Here is a 20,773-nt window from a genome sequence, read left to right as displayed (position 1 = left end):
ATGTGTTTGTTCCTCCCTTCCCATCTAAAGGACCACAATGGAAACAAGCCTTTGGGCTTTATTGTGTTTTTTTTAATCCTTTTGAACACTTCGGTTAATTGTTGTTCAATAAAGTTTTCAATCAACCGTTGATAAAGCCCCTTGGAAATCAAGAGGTTTCAGACTAATGCATTTGCAAATTGGTCTGGCGATGTCAGGATATCCCCATCTCCTATTCCTCGACGTCTATGTCCACTCAAAGTTTCCAAACGTGAAGAGTAACTTTGTTCTCTAACGTGTCTGTAATAGGCCTTCCTGGTATATGCAGCCGGTCTTTATGCAAACATGGGAAACTACAAATCTTTCGGAGACACCAAGTTCATCCCAAACCTACCAAAGGTGAGAGTGCTTCTCCTTTTGAAAACGAACCTCCGTGCTAAAACTTGTGTTTTTCAAACGAGAAGGTCCTTTCGTTGAGGAGATGAGTTCAGACACCAACGGTTCAAGTCCTAAACCTGCTAATATGGAGGGTGTTTCTGTGTCGCCCCCCCCAGGACAAGCTGAAAGCCCTGGTTTTCGCCAGCCAGTCATTCAAGGAGCAGCCCGGCGAGATGGAGGCCCTGTGGGACAGCTGCTCCTCCGCCCTCTTCTCCCTGGAGAACAAACAGAAACAGCTGGGGCTGGGCAGCAAGGTGGGAGCCCGGGAGAGGCCTAAAAAAAAAAAATGTTTGGTTCTGGTTTCCGACCGACCCTGTCAATTTATGTGCCACCCAAATTATTTTATGAGGTTTAAAAATAAAAAATAAAAATATTTTTTTTTTGATGCAAACTATAATTACGTTTTGGTACAGCACCTCTTCATTCTATACAAGGATGAGCGAATTTTTTCTCGTTTTAAATGAAAACAACCTACCTATCATTCGCTCCTGCTGGAAAAAAAAAAAAAAAAAATTCCCTACCCATGACCTCAACTGACAACCAACAGGAACCAAACTTTTTTTTTTTTTAGGCCCGAGGGGCCCAAGAAGTGCTCTACATGCAGAAGGGGACTTGTAGAAAGGACTGACATGGTGCTGGACATCGTGTAACCTCTCCTGTTGTGCATCCACAGGGCATCACCACCTACTTCTCAGGGAACTGTGGTCTGGAGGACGCTGAGCTGGCCCAAAAGTTCCTCGACTCCCAGGTGAGCTGCTGGCTGCCTTTCCGAGCCTTCTGCTCTTCAAAGCCGGACCACTTTCACATGCCATGATTATCATGATGACGCTCACCCAGTTCCTTCATACAGTATAAATCATGCCAGATTTCCGAATCTGACATTGAATGGCAACAAATTAATGAGCAAGTTAATGAGAACGGTTTATTGCATGGGGCAGTGTTCTTTGAGCATGCTCCACCCTGAAAGGCAACCACCTTGTTTGCAGGCTGGGGTCATGTTAAACGTGTGTGTGTGTGTGTGTGCTCTCCCATACCATCACCTGTGGGGCCAAAAAGGAGTTAGCCCACCAATCTCGTGGGGACCACTTCACTTGTGGGGCCCAAAATTCGGGTCCCACAAGTTTTTTCATTTAAATCAACTCAAGAACACCTCCAGAATGCTACAGCTAAGTCTCAGAGAGGGTTCCATAAGTCACGATTTGGGAGATGTGTGTGTATTTGTGTGTAGGATTTGCTCCCCTAGCGACAAGACTTTGCCAGTACACTTTGATACACACTTCAGGAAGTGTGTATGATTAGCCCCGCCCCTCCGCCCATCCAGCCAATGCGAATCGTTCTTCTACTGCAGCAAGGCGGGTTTCTGTGCAACGTCATCGCAGATGTGCGCGCGCAGCCAGGGGGCCGAAAGCAGCATTTGTCATTTGTTTACCAGCGGAGTCAGCGGAGAACGAAAATGACAAGGAGCTGTTGTGCTGTAAACTGCACGAATCGGCAAAAGGATGGAAGGAAACTGTTTAATATCCCGAGAGGATCTCATCCTTTTGCCAAGAGAAGAAGAAGATTGTGGCTCCAGGCCATTAAAAGGGCGGATTGGGGTCCCGAAGGTCCTAAAGGCGGCGAGAGTCTGTGCAGCGCCCACTTCGTTTCTGGTATGTTTGTCTTTTCCAACATGAGCTGGATAATGAGTAGGACTGCGTGTGATTTTACCATACTTAATGAGGATATATTAGTGTGATTTACTGACTAACTGGCCAACAAATTTGTCCGTCTTCTACTGAGTTTGTAAAGTTTAACGTTGGCTCGCGGTCGTAACCTATAAGTTTAGCTTTTGTTGTTACTGTAAGTACCAACATTAGCTGCATGGCTGGTGTAGGTTTCTTGGTTCAGGCTGAAAGTCATACAAGAAAGTGTCTTCACAGTTCACACAGCTAATGTTACAGTGTACGATTTTCTTTAACTCTGAACCCGTAACTTAAATGCTTGTGCTATTGGTGCTCATTATGACTGAGCTCGTAAATTAGCAAATAGGTTAAAAAATGTGAAAATAAACAATAAGCATAGCTAATCTCATTCTTTTTCTCAGGGTCACCGTCCATGGATTGTGATAGTCCAGATTTTGTTCCATCCGTTTTTTCACACAGCAGCAACAGAGACATCTCGGGAAAGGTGGCAAGGTCAGTGTCATGTCATGTATTTGAAATTTTCTAATTTCTTGGTAGCTTGTTAATTATCTGAGCAAATAAGATATTCTTGTGTGTCTTTCTTTATTATGTTATTTTATTATCTCTTAATGTGTTGATTATTTTGGGTTTTTAACTTAACTCTACTCTGTTTGTCCTAGATATGAAAGAAAGAGAATAAGAGATGAAGATAAGGCCCCTGCTACCTGCCCCACAAGCCAGCCTGAAGCAGATACTGTAGATTATTCTGAAGGTATGCACAAGTCATACTATTAAGTGTGTGTTTGTGTTGGTTGGTTGGTGGTCAGGTGAGTAGAGTGACAGAGAACCAGACAGATAGTCTGTGTGTTGTGTGTGTGTGTGTGTGTGTCTGTGTATGAAAGCTGATGTGTTGCACATGAGTTAATTTATCTCCTTTTTGTGTTGTAGATGAATGTAAGTTTGTGTCCAGAAAAGAGATGCACCAACTCAACCTGCAGTACAACCAGCTCCGTGATGATTATGAAGCTCTGAAAAGAGAACTGTATGCCACACAGGAAGAAAATAAACATCTGAAGGAGCAACTGAAGCAGTCCAAGTTTGGGTTTGATTCCATAAAAGACACAAATGCTAAAATAATTTTTTTTACTGGTTTACAATCATTACAAATGGTTATGTGGCTGCTGGATATTGTAAAAAGAAGCACACTTGTGCTTAAGGGTGGGTTAAGTTGGGAGAACCACCTCCTTTTGGTTCTAATGAAAGTAAGACTTGGACTCACCAACAGAGACCTTGCCTACAGATTTGGGCTTCCATTCTCAACTGTATCAAAAATACTAAGAGACTGGATACCCATGTTGTCCTCAATAGTGAAACCTTTGATAATGTGGCCTAGTAAGGATGCAGTGAGAGCAAACATGCCAAAGTGTTTTAAACCCAAATTTAGGAATTGTCGATGTATTATAGACTGTACTGAAATCTTTATAGAAAGAACACACAATCTTAAAGCAAGGGCTGAAACCTGGTCAAATTATAAGCACCAAAACACAATGAAATATCTAATAGGAATCACACCAGCAGGAGCTATATCTTTTTTGTCTAGTGGGTGGGGAGGTCGTGCCTCTGACAAGGTAATAACTTTAGATTCTGCCTTTTTGGGTAAACTTGAGCATGGTGACGAGATCCTTGCAGATAGAGGTTTCCTTGTTAGAGAGGATTTGGCCAGTGTAGGAGCAACATTAAGAATACCAAGTTTCACGAAGGGGAAATCTCAATTGCCAGGTTCTTGTGTTGACACTTCACGTCAGTTGTCAAGAGTCCGCATACATGTGGAACGAGTTATTGGTCAGCTTAAAACCTTTAAGATACTGAACACTGTCATACCCATCAGCCAAGTCGATATGCTAGATGACATTTTGACCATATGTGCTGGTCTTACGAACCTTAGGGGGGCTGTGGTGGCCCGGCGATAACTGTGTTCAGAGTCAAGGAGGTGTACATTATTTTCCATGATTGTGTCAGGCTTTTAAGGGCTAATGAGGGCAATGGTGGTCACTTACTACTTGCTCTCACTGTCTCTCTCACTTACTCATCACTCTCTTTCTCTCTGACTATAAAATTAATAACAGTTATGAATAACTAAATTTGATCAGACAGGATCATTCAGAGTACAAAAAGGTTGAGAACCACGCACGCAGAACTATTTCATTTATTTATGATAATGGAGAAACTGCGTTTAAAGCTGACATGGCAAATATTGAACATGAACTGAATGTTGTAAATGCAATATATTGAAGGCAATGCAATTAAAATTAAATGTACATCTCAACAATGAATGAGTGTACATAATTAATACTATATGAACTCATTTAACATTTATACCTGGTCATTTTTTTTTTCTAGCTTTCAACTAAGTTTTGAGTATTATCATTGTCTGCCGAACTCAAACTGCACTTCTTTCTGGAGATGAACAATATATATCAGTGCTGTTTGTGATTTTACGTAAATGTACATTCAGAAAAAAATAAATGAACACTTAAAGCGTCAGATGTGTTGTTTGTTTGTTGTTGTGTTGACAGTAATGAAGTCAGTTAGATTTTGTCAGGTGTACCTATCCATCTTGCTCATTACATCAGTTTTTTCTTAAATGCTGTTGTCCAGCATCCAGTATTTATATGCACGCAAACTGTCCTTAGTGTACACACTAGGCTTCTCAATCAGATAACTGTATATGTCGGGCCATGAGCTGGCCATTTGGACATATCTGCAATCCATTCCTCACTCGGAATACTATATGGGTCTGGTAATTTCTCACCAGTGCTGAGGACCAGTTTGTTCAGGTAATCGGTGAAGTCTGAGCTGCTGAGGCTGTTGAGATGTAATTAGTCTGAGCCATCTCTGTCAAGACCTAGCTAACAAGCTGTCACAATTAAAAAAATATTAATATATAGAATAACCAAATTTTATTTTGTAAAATGTTTTTGTTGCAGTTAACGTTTGTCTGGAGGAATTTCAAAATAAAACAAAATATAGACTCATACAAACGAAATCCTGCTTAATCATCACCTATGGGCTTCTACCATACAGTATGGCTTCTACTCATGTGGTGGTAACTCTGAGTGCATGTTTGGTGACTTCTTCAGCCAATGACAGCGTAGGAGAAGTTAGGGTCCCCCACATGGGGTCACGTCTGATCTGAGCCGCTGCTTGCAGACCAACACACTCTCACTCCGAGCGCGTCGATTTCTGACGAACGGTCAGTGACTTTTGCTTCAGTTTCTGACGCAAAAGGGTACCCTTGCGCTGCCTTTTTAGACGCATGGGGTTTTCAACTAGTTACAATGTAACCCTTTGACGGGGGACCCGATGGCTGCTGAAAACCCCATGCGTCGAAAAAAGCAGCGCAAGGGTACCCTTTTGCGTCAGAAACTGAAGCAAAAGTCACTGACCGTTCGTCAGAAATCGACGCGCTCGGAGTGGCTTCAGTTTCTGACGCTGAGGCCACGTCCGTGCGCTTTTTTTGACAACTGACAGAGCAACCCTTTCTCATCAAAATTACGTTCCCAGAGAACTATTTGGCATTCTCAATTACGTTTGTCTAAAAAACGTATTTTGTCCGTGATTACGTTTTATTGAACATATTGTAATGACCTCGCCGGTGACATAACGATGTCGAGTCATTAGTAATTGAAGGAACTTTTAATGAACCAAAACCAGGTCACTGAAACCCGTAACCAACGGCAGAAATCCCACCCAAAACAAACCCCGGTTACCCGGCAACCCCAACACGGTCTCACTCATGTGCAGGCCCCCACCCTCGTGTTCTTCCAAGGCCCTCCCCCAGCTGACCTAATGATTCGCCCCCACACTGATTGACAAGAAGAACATTACAATACATGCACACAGAACAACTGGCATAACGGACAACGAAATACAATGCAACACATAACACACAAACTATTTAACTGTCCCAGGGTCGCTACAATATCGTAAATACGAATTCGTTCTCAGCCTATTTTTGCCATTTATTTACCGTGTTACTATGGCAGAATAAAGAATAAATTAATGCATTATCATTCATCTTGAACATGTGTTTTTACAGTATAGAGTGGTAGAGAGGGATGACGTATGTTGGCAAACCCGGAAGTGAGCGTCGCCCTCGGTTCCCTTGACAAAAAGCCAACGGGTTTTCCAATGGATTTTGGATTATTGCAGAAAAATCCTCAACTCCTCAAAAACGGAAAATAAATAAATAAATAAAAATAACCGTGCTCCAAAGAACGAAGTGTAAACCAATGCATTCTGAATGGGAGTGTTTCTCCGATTTTTCCATGCTACACAACGAAATGTAAACCCATGCAAATAAAGACTTCATGGTCATAATAATTTAAATATCATTAATCTACTACTGAGTGTGTAGGGAGGTAGGCTATTCTATTTTTTTCAACGGGGCTGAATCCAGTCACTTGACCGTCATGGTTGCTATGGTGGTTGCTATCGACCGCCCCCTCTAATACTCGTGGCTCACGCGGCAAAGGAGCTGCCGTCAATTGGGTTGTTTTTGTCGTAAACTAGGGTCCGATGGTTGAAAAATAGACAGATATTCCAAGGTATCCTTAAAAGGCAGCTTGGATGTGTTTATTTTCTGCAGTTTAGACTTTTTCTATAACTAATTTTTGAAAGCAAAACACCAAGCTCATTGATTTAACGAGGGAGGGTTATTTGAAACAATTTATTCAATAAATATTTGTGAGAGGTCATTCCTTCTCCTGATTTTACTTCCTATTTATGTCTAGGGTAAACCCCTACTGTCCACAAGCATCCCCCCCCTCCCCATATGGATTTGGAGAATTGTTGCCACGTCCCAGTGGTGGAGGTATCATATATATATATGAAAGAGGGCATTCAATTATAGCCTACAATGATCAATTAGGAGGCCGAAGCCTTAAAGGAAGTGATGCAATAGGTGACTGAGTCGACAACATTTAAGTAAGCTGTATATGTATAGGGTCTCTTATATATCAAAGAGGGTCTCAAAGGACGCATACGCTTCAACCTGTGGCTCCAGCACTACAGGAAATGACTCAGCAAGTGCTCCATCTCGTTGCAACTCACCCAGCGGCTCGCTTGCAAGATTTTGGCCTGAAGTTCTTCACAGTCCTACACCCTAGCCATCCAACATGCATATCTGAGAATCAGGCCTCTCTTTAATAATGACAAAAAGTTATGAGAGAAACACACATTAACTTTTTGTTATCTCATAAGCGGCGTGGTGCCGGCTCCTTTTGACCTTTTGACCCCCGACTTCGAAAACGTGGCCACAGGTCAGCTGTGTCTACACACCTTTAGCCACAAATGTACACCTCCATCCCACAAAAAATGGGGACTAGAAACTAACCTCTGTCTTATGTACATTTACTGTACTGTTGGAGGTCACGCCCCTTTGCCGACCTTTTCGAGATAGCTAGGGATGCTAAAATGTTTACACACATTTCCCGGGGCCCCGTGAACGACATATCCGAGATTTGGAGTTCTAGCCCTTAGAGAAAAAAAGTTTTCCCAAATGGAGTGTCATTTGGACAAAGCCCCTCAGAAGTGTAGCCTGCAAGACCTAATGGTTCAGAATGTGGTGGAAAAACAGTTTTTGAGATAGGAAGGTCCTACTGCCCTGAAATTTTAATACCTTATTCTGGGGCCTAACTGAGACCTCCACACCGAAACTTGGCCCGGTCGGACCTCGAGGGCAGGAAGGGGGGGCCTGCCCTCGGGGTCTGACCGGGCCAAGTTTCGGGCAGGAAGGGTCCCCCCTTCCTGCCCTCGAGGTCCGACCGGGCCAAGTTTCGGTGCAGGATGTCCCAGTTAGGCCCTAGAATAAGGTATTAAAATTTCAGGGCGGTAGGACCTTTCCTATCTCAAAAACTGTTTTTCCACCACATTGCGTGACCTCCAACAGTACAGTAAATGTACATAAGACAGAGGTTAGTTTCTAGTCCCTATTTTTTGTGGGATGGAGGTGTACATTTGTGGCTAAAGGTGTGTAGACACAGCTGGCCTGTGGCCACGTTTTTGAAGTCGGGGGTCAAAAGGTCAAAAGGAGCCGGCACCACGCCGCTTATGAGATAACAAAAAGTTAATGTGTGTTTCTCTCATAACTTTTTGTCATTATTAAAGAGAGGCCTGATGCTCAGATATGCATGTTGGATGGCTAGGGTGTAGGTCTGGGAAGAACTTCAGGCCAAAATCTTGCAAGCGAGCCGCTGGGTGCAGGTGCAACGAGATGGAGCACTTGCTGAGCCTGGACTTTCATAATCTTCGCTCTGTGAATGTAAAGGATGTTTGGTCGGATGTTACGACGAAGAATCATAATGTGAATGGGAATATTCTATAAATCTCTTGATATCATCTTTCGTCTCAACACTTCTGCTGCAGCCACTTAAAGTCTCACTCCGAGAACCTTAAAATATGAATCAATCCATTAGAAGTATGAAAATATCTTCCTGGTGGTGCAACAGAGCAAACAAGGTGTCCTTTGACATCTACGTTTCGAGACGATTGCAACAGTGCCACACATGATCATATTTGAATATGTTTCGGGGTAGTAATTAGCTGTCGATTTTGGAGGCCTTTATCAATAATGACCAGCTATAGATTTGCTTCCCGATGGAGATTTTTGACAAATTACATGTTAATTAGCATCTACACGTTAAGCTGAGTCCAATGAGATCAAGCTCGGCCTCTTGCTACACCGAGATCATGTCCTAGACCTAGGTGTACCATGTAAAATACATGTTACCATTAGCTAGAGTGTCGTTATTGGTGTCATTGGACTCAGCTCAACGTGTAGATGCTAAATAACATGTCATTTGTGACAAATCTTTATCGGGAAGCAAATCAATAGCTGCTCAGTATTGATTAAGGCATCCAATTTCGACAGCTAATTACTACCATTAAACATGTTCGAATATGCTCATGTGTGGCACCGTTGCAATCTCCTGGAAGCGTAGATGTTGAAGGACACCTTGTTCGTCCTCTTACCTCTTTCTGCTGCAAGCAGGGCAAGTACTATTCTCTTGCATATACTTATTATTCTCTCAGACACTTTTTTTGGTCGCTATCGCTCTATAACTCTTCAAACATTAACATAGAAAGGCAAAAAAAAATCGGATGACAGGTACTATAGTGGAATTGTGTGCTATAGCTTTTCCAAGCAATAGTACATAAAGTAAAAAAATAAAATAAGATTAAAGTTACTTAAAAATCACATGTGTGTGGGTGGCTGTCCCAATCAAAACAATTGAAAGCAAGGAAAATGTATAAACTGCATTTTCTCCCTAAATATTTAAACTATATACACATTATACATCAAAAGCATGATGAGCTGATCGCTCATAAGAAATATCTAACCAATACTTCTTAATTTTCAAGATATTAATTGTACATAAAAATGTACTCATTCATACACGTTCATACATACAAATGCACACGTACAAAGTATACATACGAATACATGCATAGTATACATACGGATACGTATCCTAATACAAACGTACACATACATATTTATTCATATGTACACTTACATACGTATACGTACACATAGCTAAACAAAGCCAAACATATGTACACATACGTATTCATAGTATACATACGTATACTTACTGATACATATACGTAAAAATACGTACACATACATAGCAAACATACGTACCCACACGAATGTATACATACGTACACATACCCAGTGGTGGGTAGAGTACTGAAAATCTACTCAAGTAAAAGTACAATTACTTCCTTCAAAATCTAGAAGGAAAAGATGTACTCTTAAAATATTTCTTCATCGTGTTTTCTTCATTAAACATACATACAATACATGCAACAAAATGAATTTGTCATTTCAAACAAATTGACACACTTAAAATGTAAATTGGTTTCAGCTCTGTGCATATGACAAAAGGCAAGGGCTTTGTAGGAACACCACCCAGGATGGCTTGGTTAGCTGATTGGCCAATCAGATTTGTCTTGACGCGATTGCATTCACCCTACGCATAGCATGCACGCACACTCACAGCCAGACACAACAATGACGAACAAGTTGTGGTCTGCAGAATACAGAGCCAACGTGGACCGTACTCCCCTCCCCCCTTTCTAGTCCTCAGTCCCAACGTAATGTGAACTCTTGACCTCGGCTATGGAATCACTACAATGTTGCAAACTAGGGAGGGCACATCGCTAACGTGCAGGGCCCCTCCCCCCCTGCATGTGCTGCTGCCTGACGCAACAGAGGTGACTTAAAATAGTTCATCAATCCAATAGAAGTATGAAAAATATCTTCCCGGTGGCGTAACGGGGAAAACAAGGTGTCCTTTGACATCTACGTTTCGAGGCGATTGCAACGGTGCCACACATGACCATATTTGAATATGTTTCGGGGTAGTAATTAGCTGCCGTTTTTGGAGGCCTTAATCCATATTGATCAGCTATAGATTTGCTCCCCGATGGAGATTTTTGACAAATGACATGTGGTTTAGCATCTACACGTTGAGCTGAGTCCAAGGAGACCAAGCTCGACCTTGTGCCACACAGAGATCATGTCCTAGACCATAGGTGTACCATGTAAAATACAGGGGCCATGTAGTGTAGGGGGCCGTGGAGTGTCATGCTTGGTGTCATTGGACTCAGCTCAATGTGTAGATGCTAAAAAACATGTCATTTGTCATGAACCTTTATCGGGAAGCAAATCAATAGCTGGTCATTATTGATTAAGGCCTCCAAATTCGACAGCTAATTACTACCATTAAACATGTTTGAATATGCTCATGTGTGGTACCGTTGCAATCGCCTGGAAGCGTAGATGTTGAAGGACACCTTGTTCGCCCTCTTCCGCCACCGGGAAGATATTTACATACTTCTGATTGACTAATGAAAATATGTGTCAGGCAGCAGCAGTCCAGGTGCAGGGGGGGAGGGGCCCTCCCCTTGATGGGCCATCACTTAAGGCTGAGCTGAAGGCAGAGATGCACCTTGCACTGCTGCAAGCAGAGCAAGTACTATTCTCCTTCATATTTATTATTCTCTCTGACACTTTTTTTGGTCGCTATCTCTCTATAACTCTTCAAACATTAACATAGAAAGACAAAAAAAAATCGGATGACAGGTACTATAGTGGAATTGTGTGCTATAGCTTTTCCAATCAATAGTACATGAAGTAAAAAAAATAAATAAGATTACAGTTACTTAAAAATCACATGTGTGTGAGTGGCTGTCCCAATCAAAACAATTGAAAGCAAGGAAAATGTATAAACTGCATTTTCTCCCTAAATATTTAAACTATATACACATATTATACATCAAAAGCATGATGAGCTGATCGCTCATAAGAAATATCTAACCAATACTTCTTAATTTTCAAGATATTAATTGTACATAAAAATGTACTCATTCATACACGTTCATCCACTCAGCGCTGAGTCACCTGGAGAAAGAGGGAAGCTACGTCAGGATGCTCTTCATTGATTTCAGCTCAGCTTTTAACACCATAATGCCAGACATTCTGATCCCCAAATTAATCAACCTGGGGCTCCCACCACCCACCTGCTCCTGGATTAAAGACTTTCTGGTCGACCGACCCCAGCAGGTGAAACTGGGTCCTCACCTCTCCTCCTCCCGCACTCTCAGCACTGGCTCTGCAGGGCTGTGTGCTGAGCCCACTACTCTACTCCCTCTACACATCCGACTGCAGTCCCACCCACCCAGATAACATCTTTGTTAAATTTGCTGATGACACAACGGTGGTGGGCCTTATAACAGGGGGAAACGAGGCGGCCTACAGAGATGAGGTCCTGAAACTTGGTGAGTGGTGTGTTTCTAACAACCTGGTACTGAACACCACCAAGACCAAGGAACTCATCCTGGACTTCCGACGGAACAGAGCCCCCCCTGCCCCCCTGTACATCAACGGTGAAGGTGTGGAGCGAGTGCAGTCATTCAAATTCCTCGGAGTCCACATCTCTGCTGATCTCTCCTGGTCGGTCAACACCTCAGCGCTGGTCAAGAAGGCCCAGCAGCGGCTACACTTTCTGAGGGTGCTCAGGAGGGAGCATCTAAACGCACGGCTGCTGGTGACCTTCTACCGTTCCACCATCGAGAGCCTGCTGACCTATGCTGTGTCAGTGTGGCACTCCAGCTGCACAGAGGCCGACAGGAAGAGACTGCAGAGGGTGGCAAACGTCGCGCAAAAAATCATTGGCTGCCCTCTGCCTTCCTTAAGCACCATCTACGGCTCCCGCTGTCTCAGCAGGGCCAGAGGCATCCTGAAGGACCCCCCCACCCCGGCTACCATCTCTTGAACCTGTTGCCCTCTGGCAGGCGCTTCAGGTCCATATATGCCAGAACAAATAGACTAAGGAACAGCTTCTTTCCTAAAGCTGTCACCATACTGAACTCAGTTCTGCACTGATGTTTTTTTTGTCTGTTGGTAGTCTTTAAGGTGTATTTAAGTTTTACTGTGTATTTTAATTTATTTATTTATTTATTTATTTATATTATATATTGCTTTTGTAATTATTATATATTTATATTCGATTACATGTGTGCATGTATGGAGCTGCTCATTGAATTTCGTTGTACTTGTACAATGACAATAAAGCTTCCTATTCTATTCTATTCTATTCTATTCTATTCAATACATACAAATGCATAAGTACACATTCAAAGTATACATACGAATACATGCATAGTATACATACGTATCCTAATACAAACGTACACATACATATTTATTCATATGTACACTTACATACGTATACGTACACATAGCTAAACAAACTCATACATACGTACACATAACGTAAACATATGTACACATACGTATTCATACGTATACTTACTGATACATATACGTAAAAATACGTCCACATACATAGCAAACATACGTACCCACACAAATGTATACATACGTACACACAGTGGTGTAGTCTACGTGATACGCAGGTATACGCCGTATACCCACTAGGAACGCACCAGGATTTGCGTATACCCACTTAAAAATGTGCACGGATACGTATCAATCGTCTTGTGACAGATCTTTCACTTCTGTGTTTATTTTTCGCAAATACCGGTTGGGTATAACTGCAATAAAATACTTTAAGCAGGTGAAGTTATCTCCTACATTCACCATTCATAAAATTCCCCCTGCGCGCTCGCGCTCTGCCCTGTCTCTGTTACGAAGCGCGAAGCTGCCCCTGCATCTCTGCACGTTAAGGCTGGTTTATGCTCGGTTACGTAAGCGTAAGCGCAAGCGCAAGAGGCCCTTGCGCGCCCTTGCGCCCCCCTTGCGCGACTTCTCACGTCTTGCGTGCGTCGGGCGATTTTTCTAGACTTGCGTCATTTCTTACGTAAGCTTTTACGCGAGCCGCCCAGCCTGCAAGGCTGTGATTGGTTTGCTGGTCTGGTTACTACTTCCTGTCTGGAGTATCACCCGGCAGGCTCATATACAAAAGCATTAACCTGAAGTGAAGTTAACTTTGCTGCCAACACATTATGTCGTTTTAAAATGTAGAGAGATATGCACATTTATACAACCCCAATGATCAACAACTTCATCACCCCTGTTCCTCTGTCTGTTGCCATCATTCACTGTGTATGGGGAGAACACGATCTGGCACATAAACAAACCAACGACTCCCACAGACAAAGACGTCATTCTCGAGGTCGTCTTCAACGAAAAACTTTCCTCCACATATTACTCCACCTACTGTTCTGGCGGTAAGTTGCTCGGCAACACGCGCAACGCGCGCAACCTAAAAGGGAGCATGAATTGCTTTGAGTAAATTTTGCGCAACTACGTAACACCAACGCTGAAGCATGCAGCCGCCTTTAAGGCTGGTTTATGCTCGGTTACGTAAGCGTAAGCGCAAGCGCAAGAGGCCCTTGCGCGCCCTTGCGCCCCCCTTGCGCGACTTCTCACGTCTTGCGTGCGTCGGGCGATTTTTCTAGACTTGCGTCATTTTTTACGTAAGCTTTTACGCGAGCCGCCCAGCCTGCAAGGCTGTGATTGGTTTGCTGGTCTGGTTACTACTTCCTGTCTGGAGTATCACCCGGCAGGCTCATATACAAAAGCATTAACCTGAAGTGAAGTTAACTTTGCTGCCAACACATTATGTCGTTTTAAAATGTAGAGAGATATGCACATTTATACAACCCCAATGATCAACAACTTCATCACCCCTGTTCCTCTGTCTGTTGCCATCATTCACTGTGTATGGGGAGAACACGATCTGGCACATAAACAAACCAACGACTCCCACAGACAAAGACGTCATTCTCGAGGTCGTCTTCAACGAAAAACTTTCCTCCACATATTACTCCACCTACTGTTCTGGCGGTAAGTTGCTTGGCAACACGCGCAACACGCGCAACCTAAAAGGGAGCATGAATTGCTTTGAGTAAATTTTGCGCAACTACGTAACACCAACGCTGAAGCATGCAGCCGCCTTTAGTTGGCGGGCCGAGCCCCTCCTTCTCGCGCGTGTGTGTGTGCATGCGTGCGTGCGCGCGTGCGTGTGTGTGTGTCCAGTCCTCCCATATTAATGTGTAAACCACATAATAAGTAGTCAACAGAAGACAATGTTTTAATCCCACTTTATATCTCCTTGTTACTTTTAGATGAGAACCCCCTGGCCAGCCATTCAGACTGGGTGTCAGGCTAGGGAATTTAAAAACAGGCATCCTTGGTTAGAGTGGAGGGAAAAAAAGTTAGGTAAATGTCAGCCAACATACAGTTGGTATACACAATTGAAATTCATAATGTTAATCACTATGCAAATGAGAGTATAGCTAATTCGTGGTCATTTTTAAGGTGCAGTAATTTCACACTTTTACACAATTCAATTACTGTATGGTATGTTAGATAACAACAGTAAGAGCTCAAATTAGAGCAATTGAAAGAGTGAAACATTAGTCTCCTGTCATCTCCTTCTCATGCACTGGTTAGCCATGGTTGTAAACAGTTCATTAAATTATTTTGAGTAGATTTTGTCCTTGTTTAGCATGTGCTATTGCTACTATAGACATACAAAGGACAACTTTTCATTTTTGTGTTCTATTTGTTCATACTGTTATTAAAACTGATAAACCTACTCAGCTTTCCATGATTGTTGATAATCGTTATACTCTTAAATCAGCGGGTTGTAGACCCTTGCGTTGGTGAGTGTGGTGCGACACCCCATAAGCGCCACACATGTACACGTACCGGTGGGACGGGTTTGTAGGAGGCTGGGAGGGAATCACAGTATACCCACTACAATAAAATAGACTACAGACTTTTTCTCTAAGGGCTAGAACTCCAAATCTCGGATATGTCGTTCACGGGGCCCCGGGAAATGTGTAGAAACATTTTAGCATCCCTAGCTATCTCGAAAAGGTCGGCAAAGGGGCGTGACCTCCAACAGTACAGTAAATGTACATAAGACAGAGGTTAGTTTCTAGTCCCCATTTTTTGTGGGATGGAGGTGTACATTTGTGGCTAAAGGTGTGTAGACACAGCTGGCCTGTGGCCATGTTTTTGAAGTCGGGGGTCAAAAGGTCAAAAGGAGCCGGCACCACGCCGCTTATGAGACAACAAAAAGTTAATGTGTGTTTCTCTCATAACTTTTTGTCATTATTAAAGAGAGGCCTGATTCTCAGATATGCATGTTGGATGGCTAGGGTGTAGGTCTGGGAAGAACTTCAGGCCAAAATCTTGCAAGCGAGCCGCTGGGTGAGTTGCAACGAGATGGAGCACTTGCTGAGTCATTTCCTGTAGTGCTGGAGCCACAGGTTGAAGCGTATGCGTCCTTTGAGACCCCCTTTGATATATAAGAGACCCTATACAGCTTACTTAAATGTTGTCGACTCAGTCACCTATTGCATCACTTCCTTTAGGGCTTCGGCCTCCTAATTGATCATTGTAGTAGGCTATAATTGAATGCCCTCTTTCATATATATATGATACCTCCACCACTGGGACGTGGCAACAATTCTCCAAATCCATATGGGGAGGGGGGGGGATGCTTGTGGACAGTAGGGGTTTACCCTAGACATAAATAGGAAGTAAAATCAGGAGAAGGAATGACCTCTCACAAATATTTATTGAATAAATTGCTTCAAATAACCCTCCCTCGTTAAATCAATGAGCTTGGTGTTTTGCTTTCAAAAATTAGTTATAGAAGAAGTCTAAACTGCAGAAAATAAACACATCCAAGCTGCCTTTTAAGGATACCTTGGAATATCTGTCTATTTTTCAACCATCGGACCCTAGTTTACGACAAAAACAACCCAATTGACGGCAGCTCCTTTGCCGCGTGGTTTTTAGAGCCACGAGTAGAGGGGGCGGTCGATAGCAACCACCATAGCAACCATGACGGTCAAGTGACTGGATTCAGCCCCGTTGAAAAAAATAGAATACCTCCCTACACACTCAGTAGTAGATTAAGTAAGGGATAATGCCCGACGAGGTGTCCATTATCAGGAATTAATGGACGACGTGGAGGCGTGAACCGTCCGACGCGTCGCGTCGCCTCCGCGTCGCCAAGAACGTTTTTTCTTGGCGACTGGGTTGTTAACAAGGACACGTTGGTGTAGTTGTGTTGAGGAATGTCACAGATGTCACTGTAAAATCGCCGTTATTGTGCAGCCATCGGCTCTTCCGTTAGCCAATGGGATGAATGCTTATAGCTTCATATATTGCCGTGGAGGGATTACATTGTAATGAGTGGAAAAACCCCTGCGTCGAAAAAAGAAGCACAAGGTCCTCCGTTAGCCAATTGGATGAATGCTCATAGCGTCTCTATGTGCAGCCATCGGCTCTTCCGTTAGCCAATGGAATGAATGCTCATAGCTTCATATATTGCCGTGGAGGGATTACATTGCAATGAGTGGAAAACCCCCTGCGTCGAAAAAAGAAGCGCAAGGTCCTCCGTTAGCCAATGGGATATGAATGCTCATAGCGTCTCTATGTGCAGCCATCGGGTCCCCCGTCAAAGGGTTACATTGTAACTAGTTGAAAACCCCATGCGTCTAAAAAAGCAGCGCAAGGGTACCCTTTTGCGTCAGAAACTGAAGCAAAAGTCACTGACCGTTCGTCAGAAATCGACGCGCTCGGAGTGAGAATGTGTTGGATTTTCACAAGATTTAGTGCTTTGTCTATTTTCTATGAATATTAATATGCAGAAATTATCATTTTTGTTTGTAGTCTGAGGCTCTCTTCTCCCGTGCACGCTGTGTGCCACCTGTGTGCTCCCGTTTCGCTGTGCTGTGTAAGGCACACATCGGCATGGGGTGTCAGATAGGGGTATGCGATATTGACAAAAATCAATATCCCAATATTTTTTGGGATTTTGCCGATAACGATAATTGACGATATTTTGCATCCCTCAAAAATGTGTTTGTAAAAGCATCAAAGGCCTATTGCTCTAGCTCGCTCTTGTTAATAGTATATTAAATGTTAATGCTAATATTGACAAAAACAGCTTGTTCAAGAAAAACAAGTCTTATTTATTAACTTAAAACTGAGTCATTCAAGTAAGTACAATACAAAAACACTGAAATCACCAGTGCAAGTATTGAGATCATTCAGTGCAAGTATACGTAAACCATTTCAAAGTGGCTTATAGGATTTACACTATAAAATATTGCACTAACAAACTATCATGAGAGCATTTTAAACTGACACTTCCCCCTAATGTAAACAATACTCATCATATTTGAACTACAAGGCATGAACATTAGAATGTGGATACACATTTGACTGCTGTGCTGGAAGGTGAATTGTGCAGCATAAGCAAGAACAAAACTAAGTCTCCAAATCCAACCTTTATGCGTCAAATACTGCACAAAGAGTGGTGACAGATTTTGTTATTCCTTGCCATCTGTTGCCCTTCTTGTTGTAAGGCACTCCCTTGCCGAATGACGCTGTGTTTTCTTGTCGGTACCTTGCAGGCCGGTCGTGGTCGACCGCTGACTGCCGAAGCTTTTCATATTCTTCATATTCTGTGCTGTGGTTAATTTGCAGATGGTGAAACAAGTTCGTTGACGAGCTGTCTTTGACGGCAACCGCTTTCTGACATAGTTTGCAGATTGGCGTCTTTTGAGCAACATCAGTGTTTTCAAAGCCAAACCACCTCCATGTGAGTGAGAATGATCCACATTGAGCTATTAAATCCGAGGCTGGTAGAGTTTGTGGTTTGTTCACTCATTTTTAACTTCAGCCATAGTATGCAGCTATGTTAGCTTGGTTTGTTGTTGTTGTGAAGTGTAAACACGGCATGTGTTCTCAATGTGCACGTGCCGTAGTCAGGGTTGCCAAATTGAGATTACATTTCCAAGCCAGACACACACAAATACAGAAAGACAAACTAACCACCTTTTAGGTAACCATTTTTTGATCATTTTCATTCCAAAATTGTGCACATAAATGAATAGTAGGTTGTGATTTAACTTTTGCCACCTTTTCCACCCTCAATGAGCATTAGCCTACACTACTATCTGAAAACTTAATTCTAAAATATTATGCTGCAATAGCCCAAAAATCTAATGATTATTAATTAGAGACATTGATAACATAGTGTCCACAAGTGAGAAGTGGCTAATAATATGGGTCCAATAAGTGACACACAGAAGTGTGTAAAATGGGCGCAACAAGTGACAGATTCAGAGAGTGTGATAATACGGGTCCAATAAGTGACACATAGAAGTGTGTAAAATGGGCGCAACAAGTGACAGATTTAGAGAGGTGTGTAACAATATGGGTCCAATAAGTGACACATAGAAGTGTGTAAAATGGGCGCAACAAGTGACAGATTTAGAGAGGTGTGTAACAATATGGGTCCAATAAGTGACACAGAGAAGTGTGTAAAATGGGCGCAACAAGTGACAGATTTAGAGAGGTGTGTAACAATATGGGTCCAATAAGTGACACATAGAAGTGTGTAAAATGGGCGCAACAAGTGACGGATTTAGAGAGGTGTGTAACAATATGGGTCCAATAAGTGACACATAGAAGTGTGTAAAATGGGCGCAACAAGTGACAGATTTAGAGAGGTGTGTAACACAGGGGCTCAAAAGTGACGTTGTAAGAGAATTGTGTAATATGGGTCTAATAAGTGACAAAGCGTGAGAGTGGTCCCCAAAGGTGACCACCCTGACTCCTATGAAACTTTTTTTTGGAATTCTGCTTATTTAAACAGACTTTTGTAATATATGACTGTTGCTGATCATTGGTGATTTTTGTCAGAGCTGTACGAGCCCTGGAAAGGGTGGGCCCCGCAGATGACAGTCCTGACTAATGGTCTCTCAAGTTATGGCGCGGGAGTATGTGTGTGTGTGTGTGTGTGTGTGTGTGTGTGTGTGTGTCTGTGTGTGTGTGTGTGTGTGTGTGTGTGTGTGTGTGTGTGTGTGTGTGTGTGTGTGTGTGTGTCCGTGTCCATAGAACCTGTCTGCCTACAACACACGCCTGTTCAAAACGGAGAAGGGGGGGAAGATGAGCTACGAGGTGCGCCTGGCGTCGGCAGTGACGTCAGGTACTGTGTGTGTTAAATGTATAAGGGTTGCATAAGGGTCAACAGCGTTTGTTTTGAATCTTTGATCAATCCCAGTATTGCTACCATACTTGCGTTGTTGAGGCACACGGGTTGGGGTCATTCGTTGTGCGGATTGCCTGAAACAAGGTGTTGACTGTTTGGCCGTGCAGACTGCGCCATCGACGGAGAGGGGGAGACGCGCTGCGGCAGCTTCAGCTTTGAAGACAAAGAGTTCACAGTGAAGAGGGGGGACTACGCCCAGATCATGGAGAGAGTCTGCCACTACCTCGAAGAGGCCCAGGTGAGGGGGCGGCTGTTTGTGTGAGCATAGTTAGGGTCAGGGTTGGGGGGGGGGCGGTGCGTATTGATCCCAGATTGGCACGATTCCCAGAGCAAACTCTGCATACATTTATTTGTGTAATTTGCAAATGTGTCTTAGGTTGAAATTTTGGTAGATGTTAAATGAAAAATAGTATTCGTAAAGGGGTGCAGTTTATAGAGACAACATATTTGGAACAAAGTGCATGGTCATTTATCAGAATAATAAGAGGCTTCACAGGCCCACCCTAAACCTTCAGCTCAAGGAACAGCAAGGAAGAACTGACTAAACTGTCCGTCTGATTGCTGTTGCGGTACGGGATACGCAGGCCGTCCGTCCACATGCAAGTTCATGTTCAGGGTTGTGTTAGTATTGAAGAATGTGGAGGCCAGTCTCTATAATCAGATCGGCTCGCTATAGCTAAGCCTTGTAAGAGACAGGAGAAGATGGAGAATCATCATGTTTTTGTTGGAAACATCCATTTCTTTAGCGCTGTAATTCAAGAACATGACGTACACAGGCAAAGAACCGGATACAGGCTCTGTCAAAGTCCAATGAAATGTCCTTCCTCGACTCAGAACTTTTCTGCCCTCCATCTCCCCATAAACCCTGCCCAATGGACAGGCCCATGCTGCCAGTGAGAACCAGAAGAAGATGCTGGAGGGATACCGGCAAAGCTTCACCTCCGGCTCCATCGACGCACACAAGGAAGGCTCGCGCTTCTGGATCAAAGACAAGGGGCCAACCGTTGAGAGGTACATGCATCTGAATCACAAGATCTCTTAACTGAATCGTCACATTTTTTCCACATCCTGGACCATTTC

The 20,773-nt window shown here is 43.1% G+C and overlaps 2 protein-coding genes across 2 annotated transcripts in view; both read left to right on the top strand.

The window, feature by feature from the left end:
- gemin5 (gem (nuclear organelle) associated protein 5) overlaps positions 1-20,773 on the top strand; it is a 54,686-nt gene that overhangs the window by 21,294 nt on the left and 12,619 nt on the right. The window lies entirely within an intron of this gene.
- LOC130385219 (dipeptidyl peptidase 3-like) overlaps positions 1-20,773 on the top strand; it is a 34,596-nt gene that overhangs the window by 3,783 nt on the left and 10,040 nt on the right. The window contains exons 4-9 of the mRNA XM_056593619.1: positions 289-378; positions 534-671; positions 1,091-1,165; positions 19,540-19,630; positions 19,801-19,931; positions 20,574-20,704. Of these exons, the coding sequence (XP_056449594.1) occupies positions 289-378; positions 534-671; positions 1,091-1,165; positions 19,540-19,630; positions 19,801-19,931; positions 20,574-20,704 (656 nt within the window). The remainder of the gene's footprint in view (positions 1-288; positions 379-533; positions 672-1,090; positions 1,166-19,539; positions 19,631-19,800; positions 19,932-20,573; positions 20,705-20,773) is intronic.

Source organism: Gadus chalcogrammus, chromosome 7 (assembly GCF_026213295.1).
Source record: "Gadus chalcogrammus isolate NIFS_2021 chromosome 7, NIFS_Gcha_1.0, whole genome shotgun sequence".
NCBI lineage: Eukaryota > Metazoa > Chordata > Actinopteri > Gadiformes > Gadidae > Gadus > Gadus chalcogrammus.
This window is presented reverse-complemented; position numbering and strand designations above follow the sequence as displayed.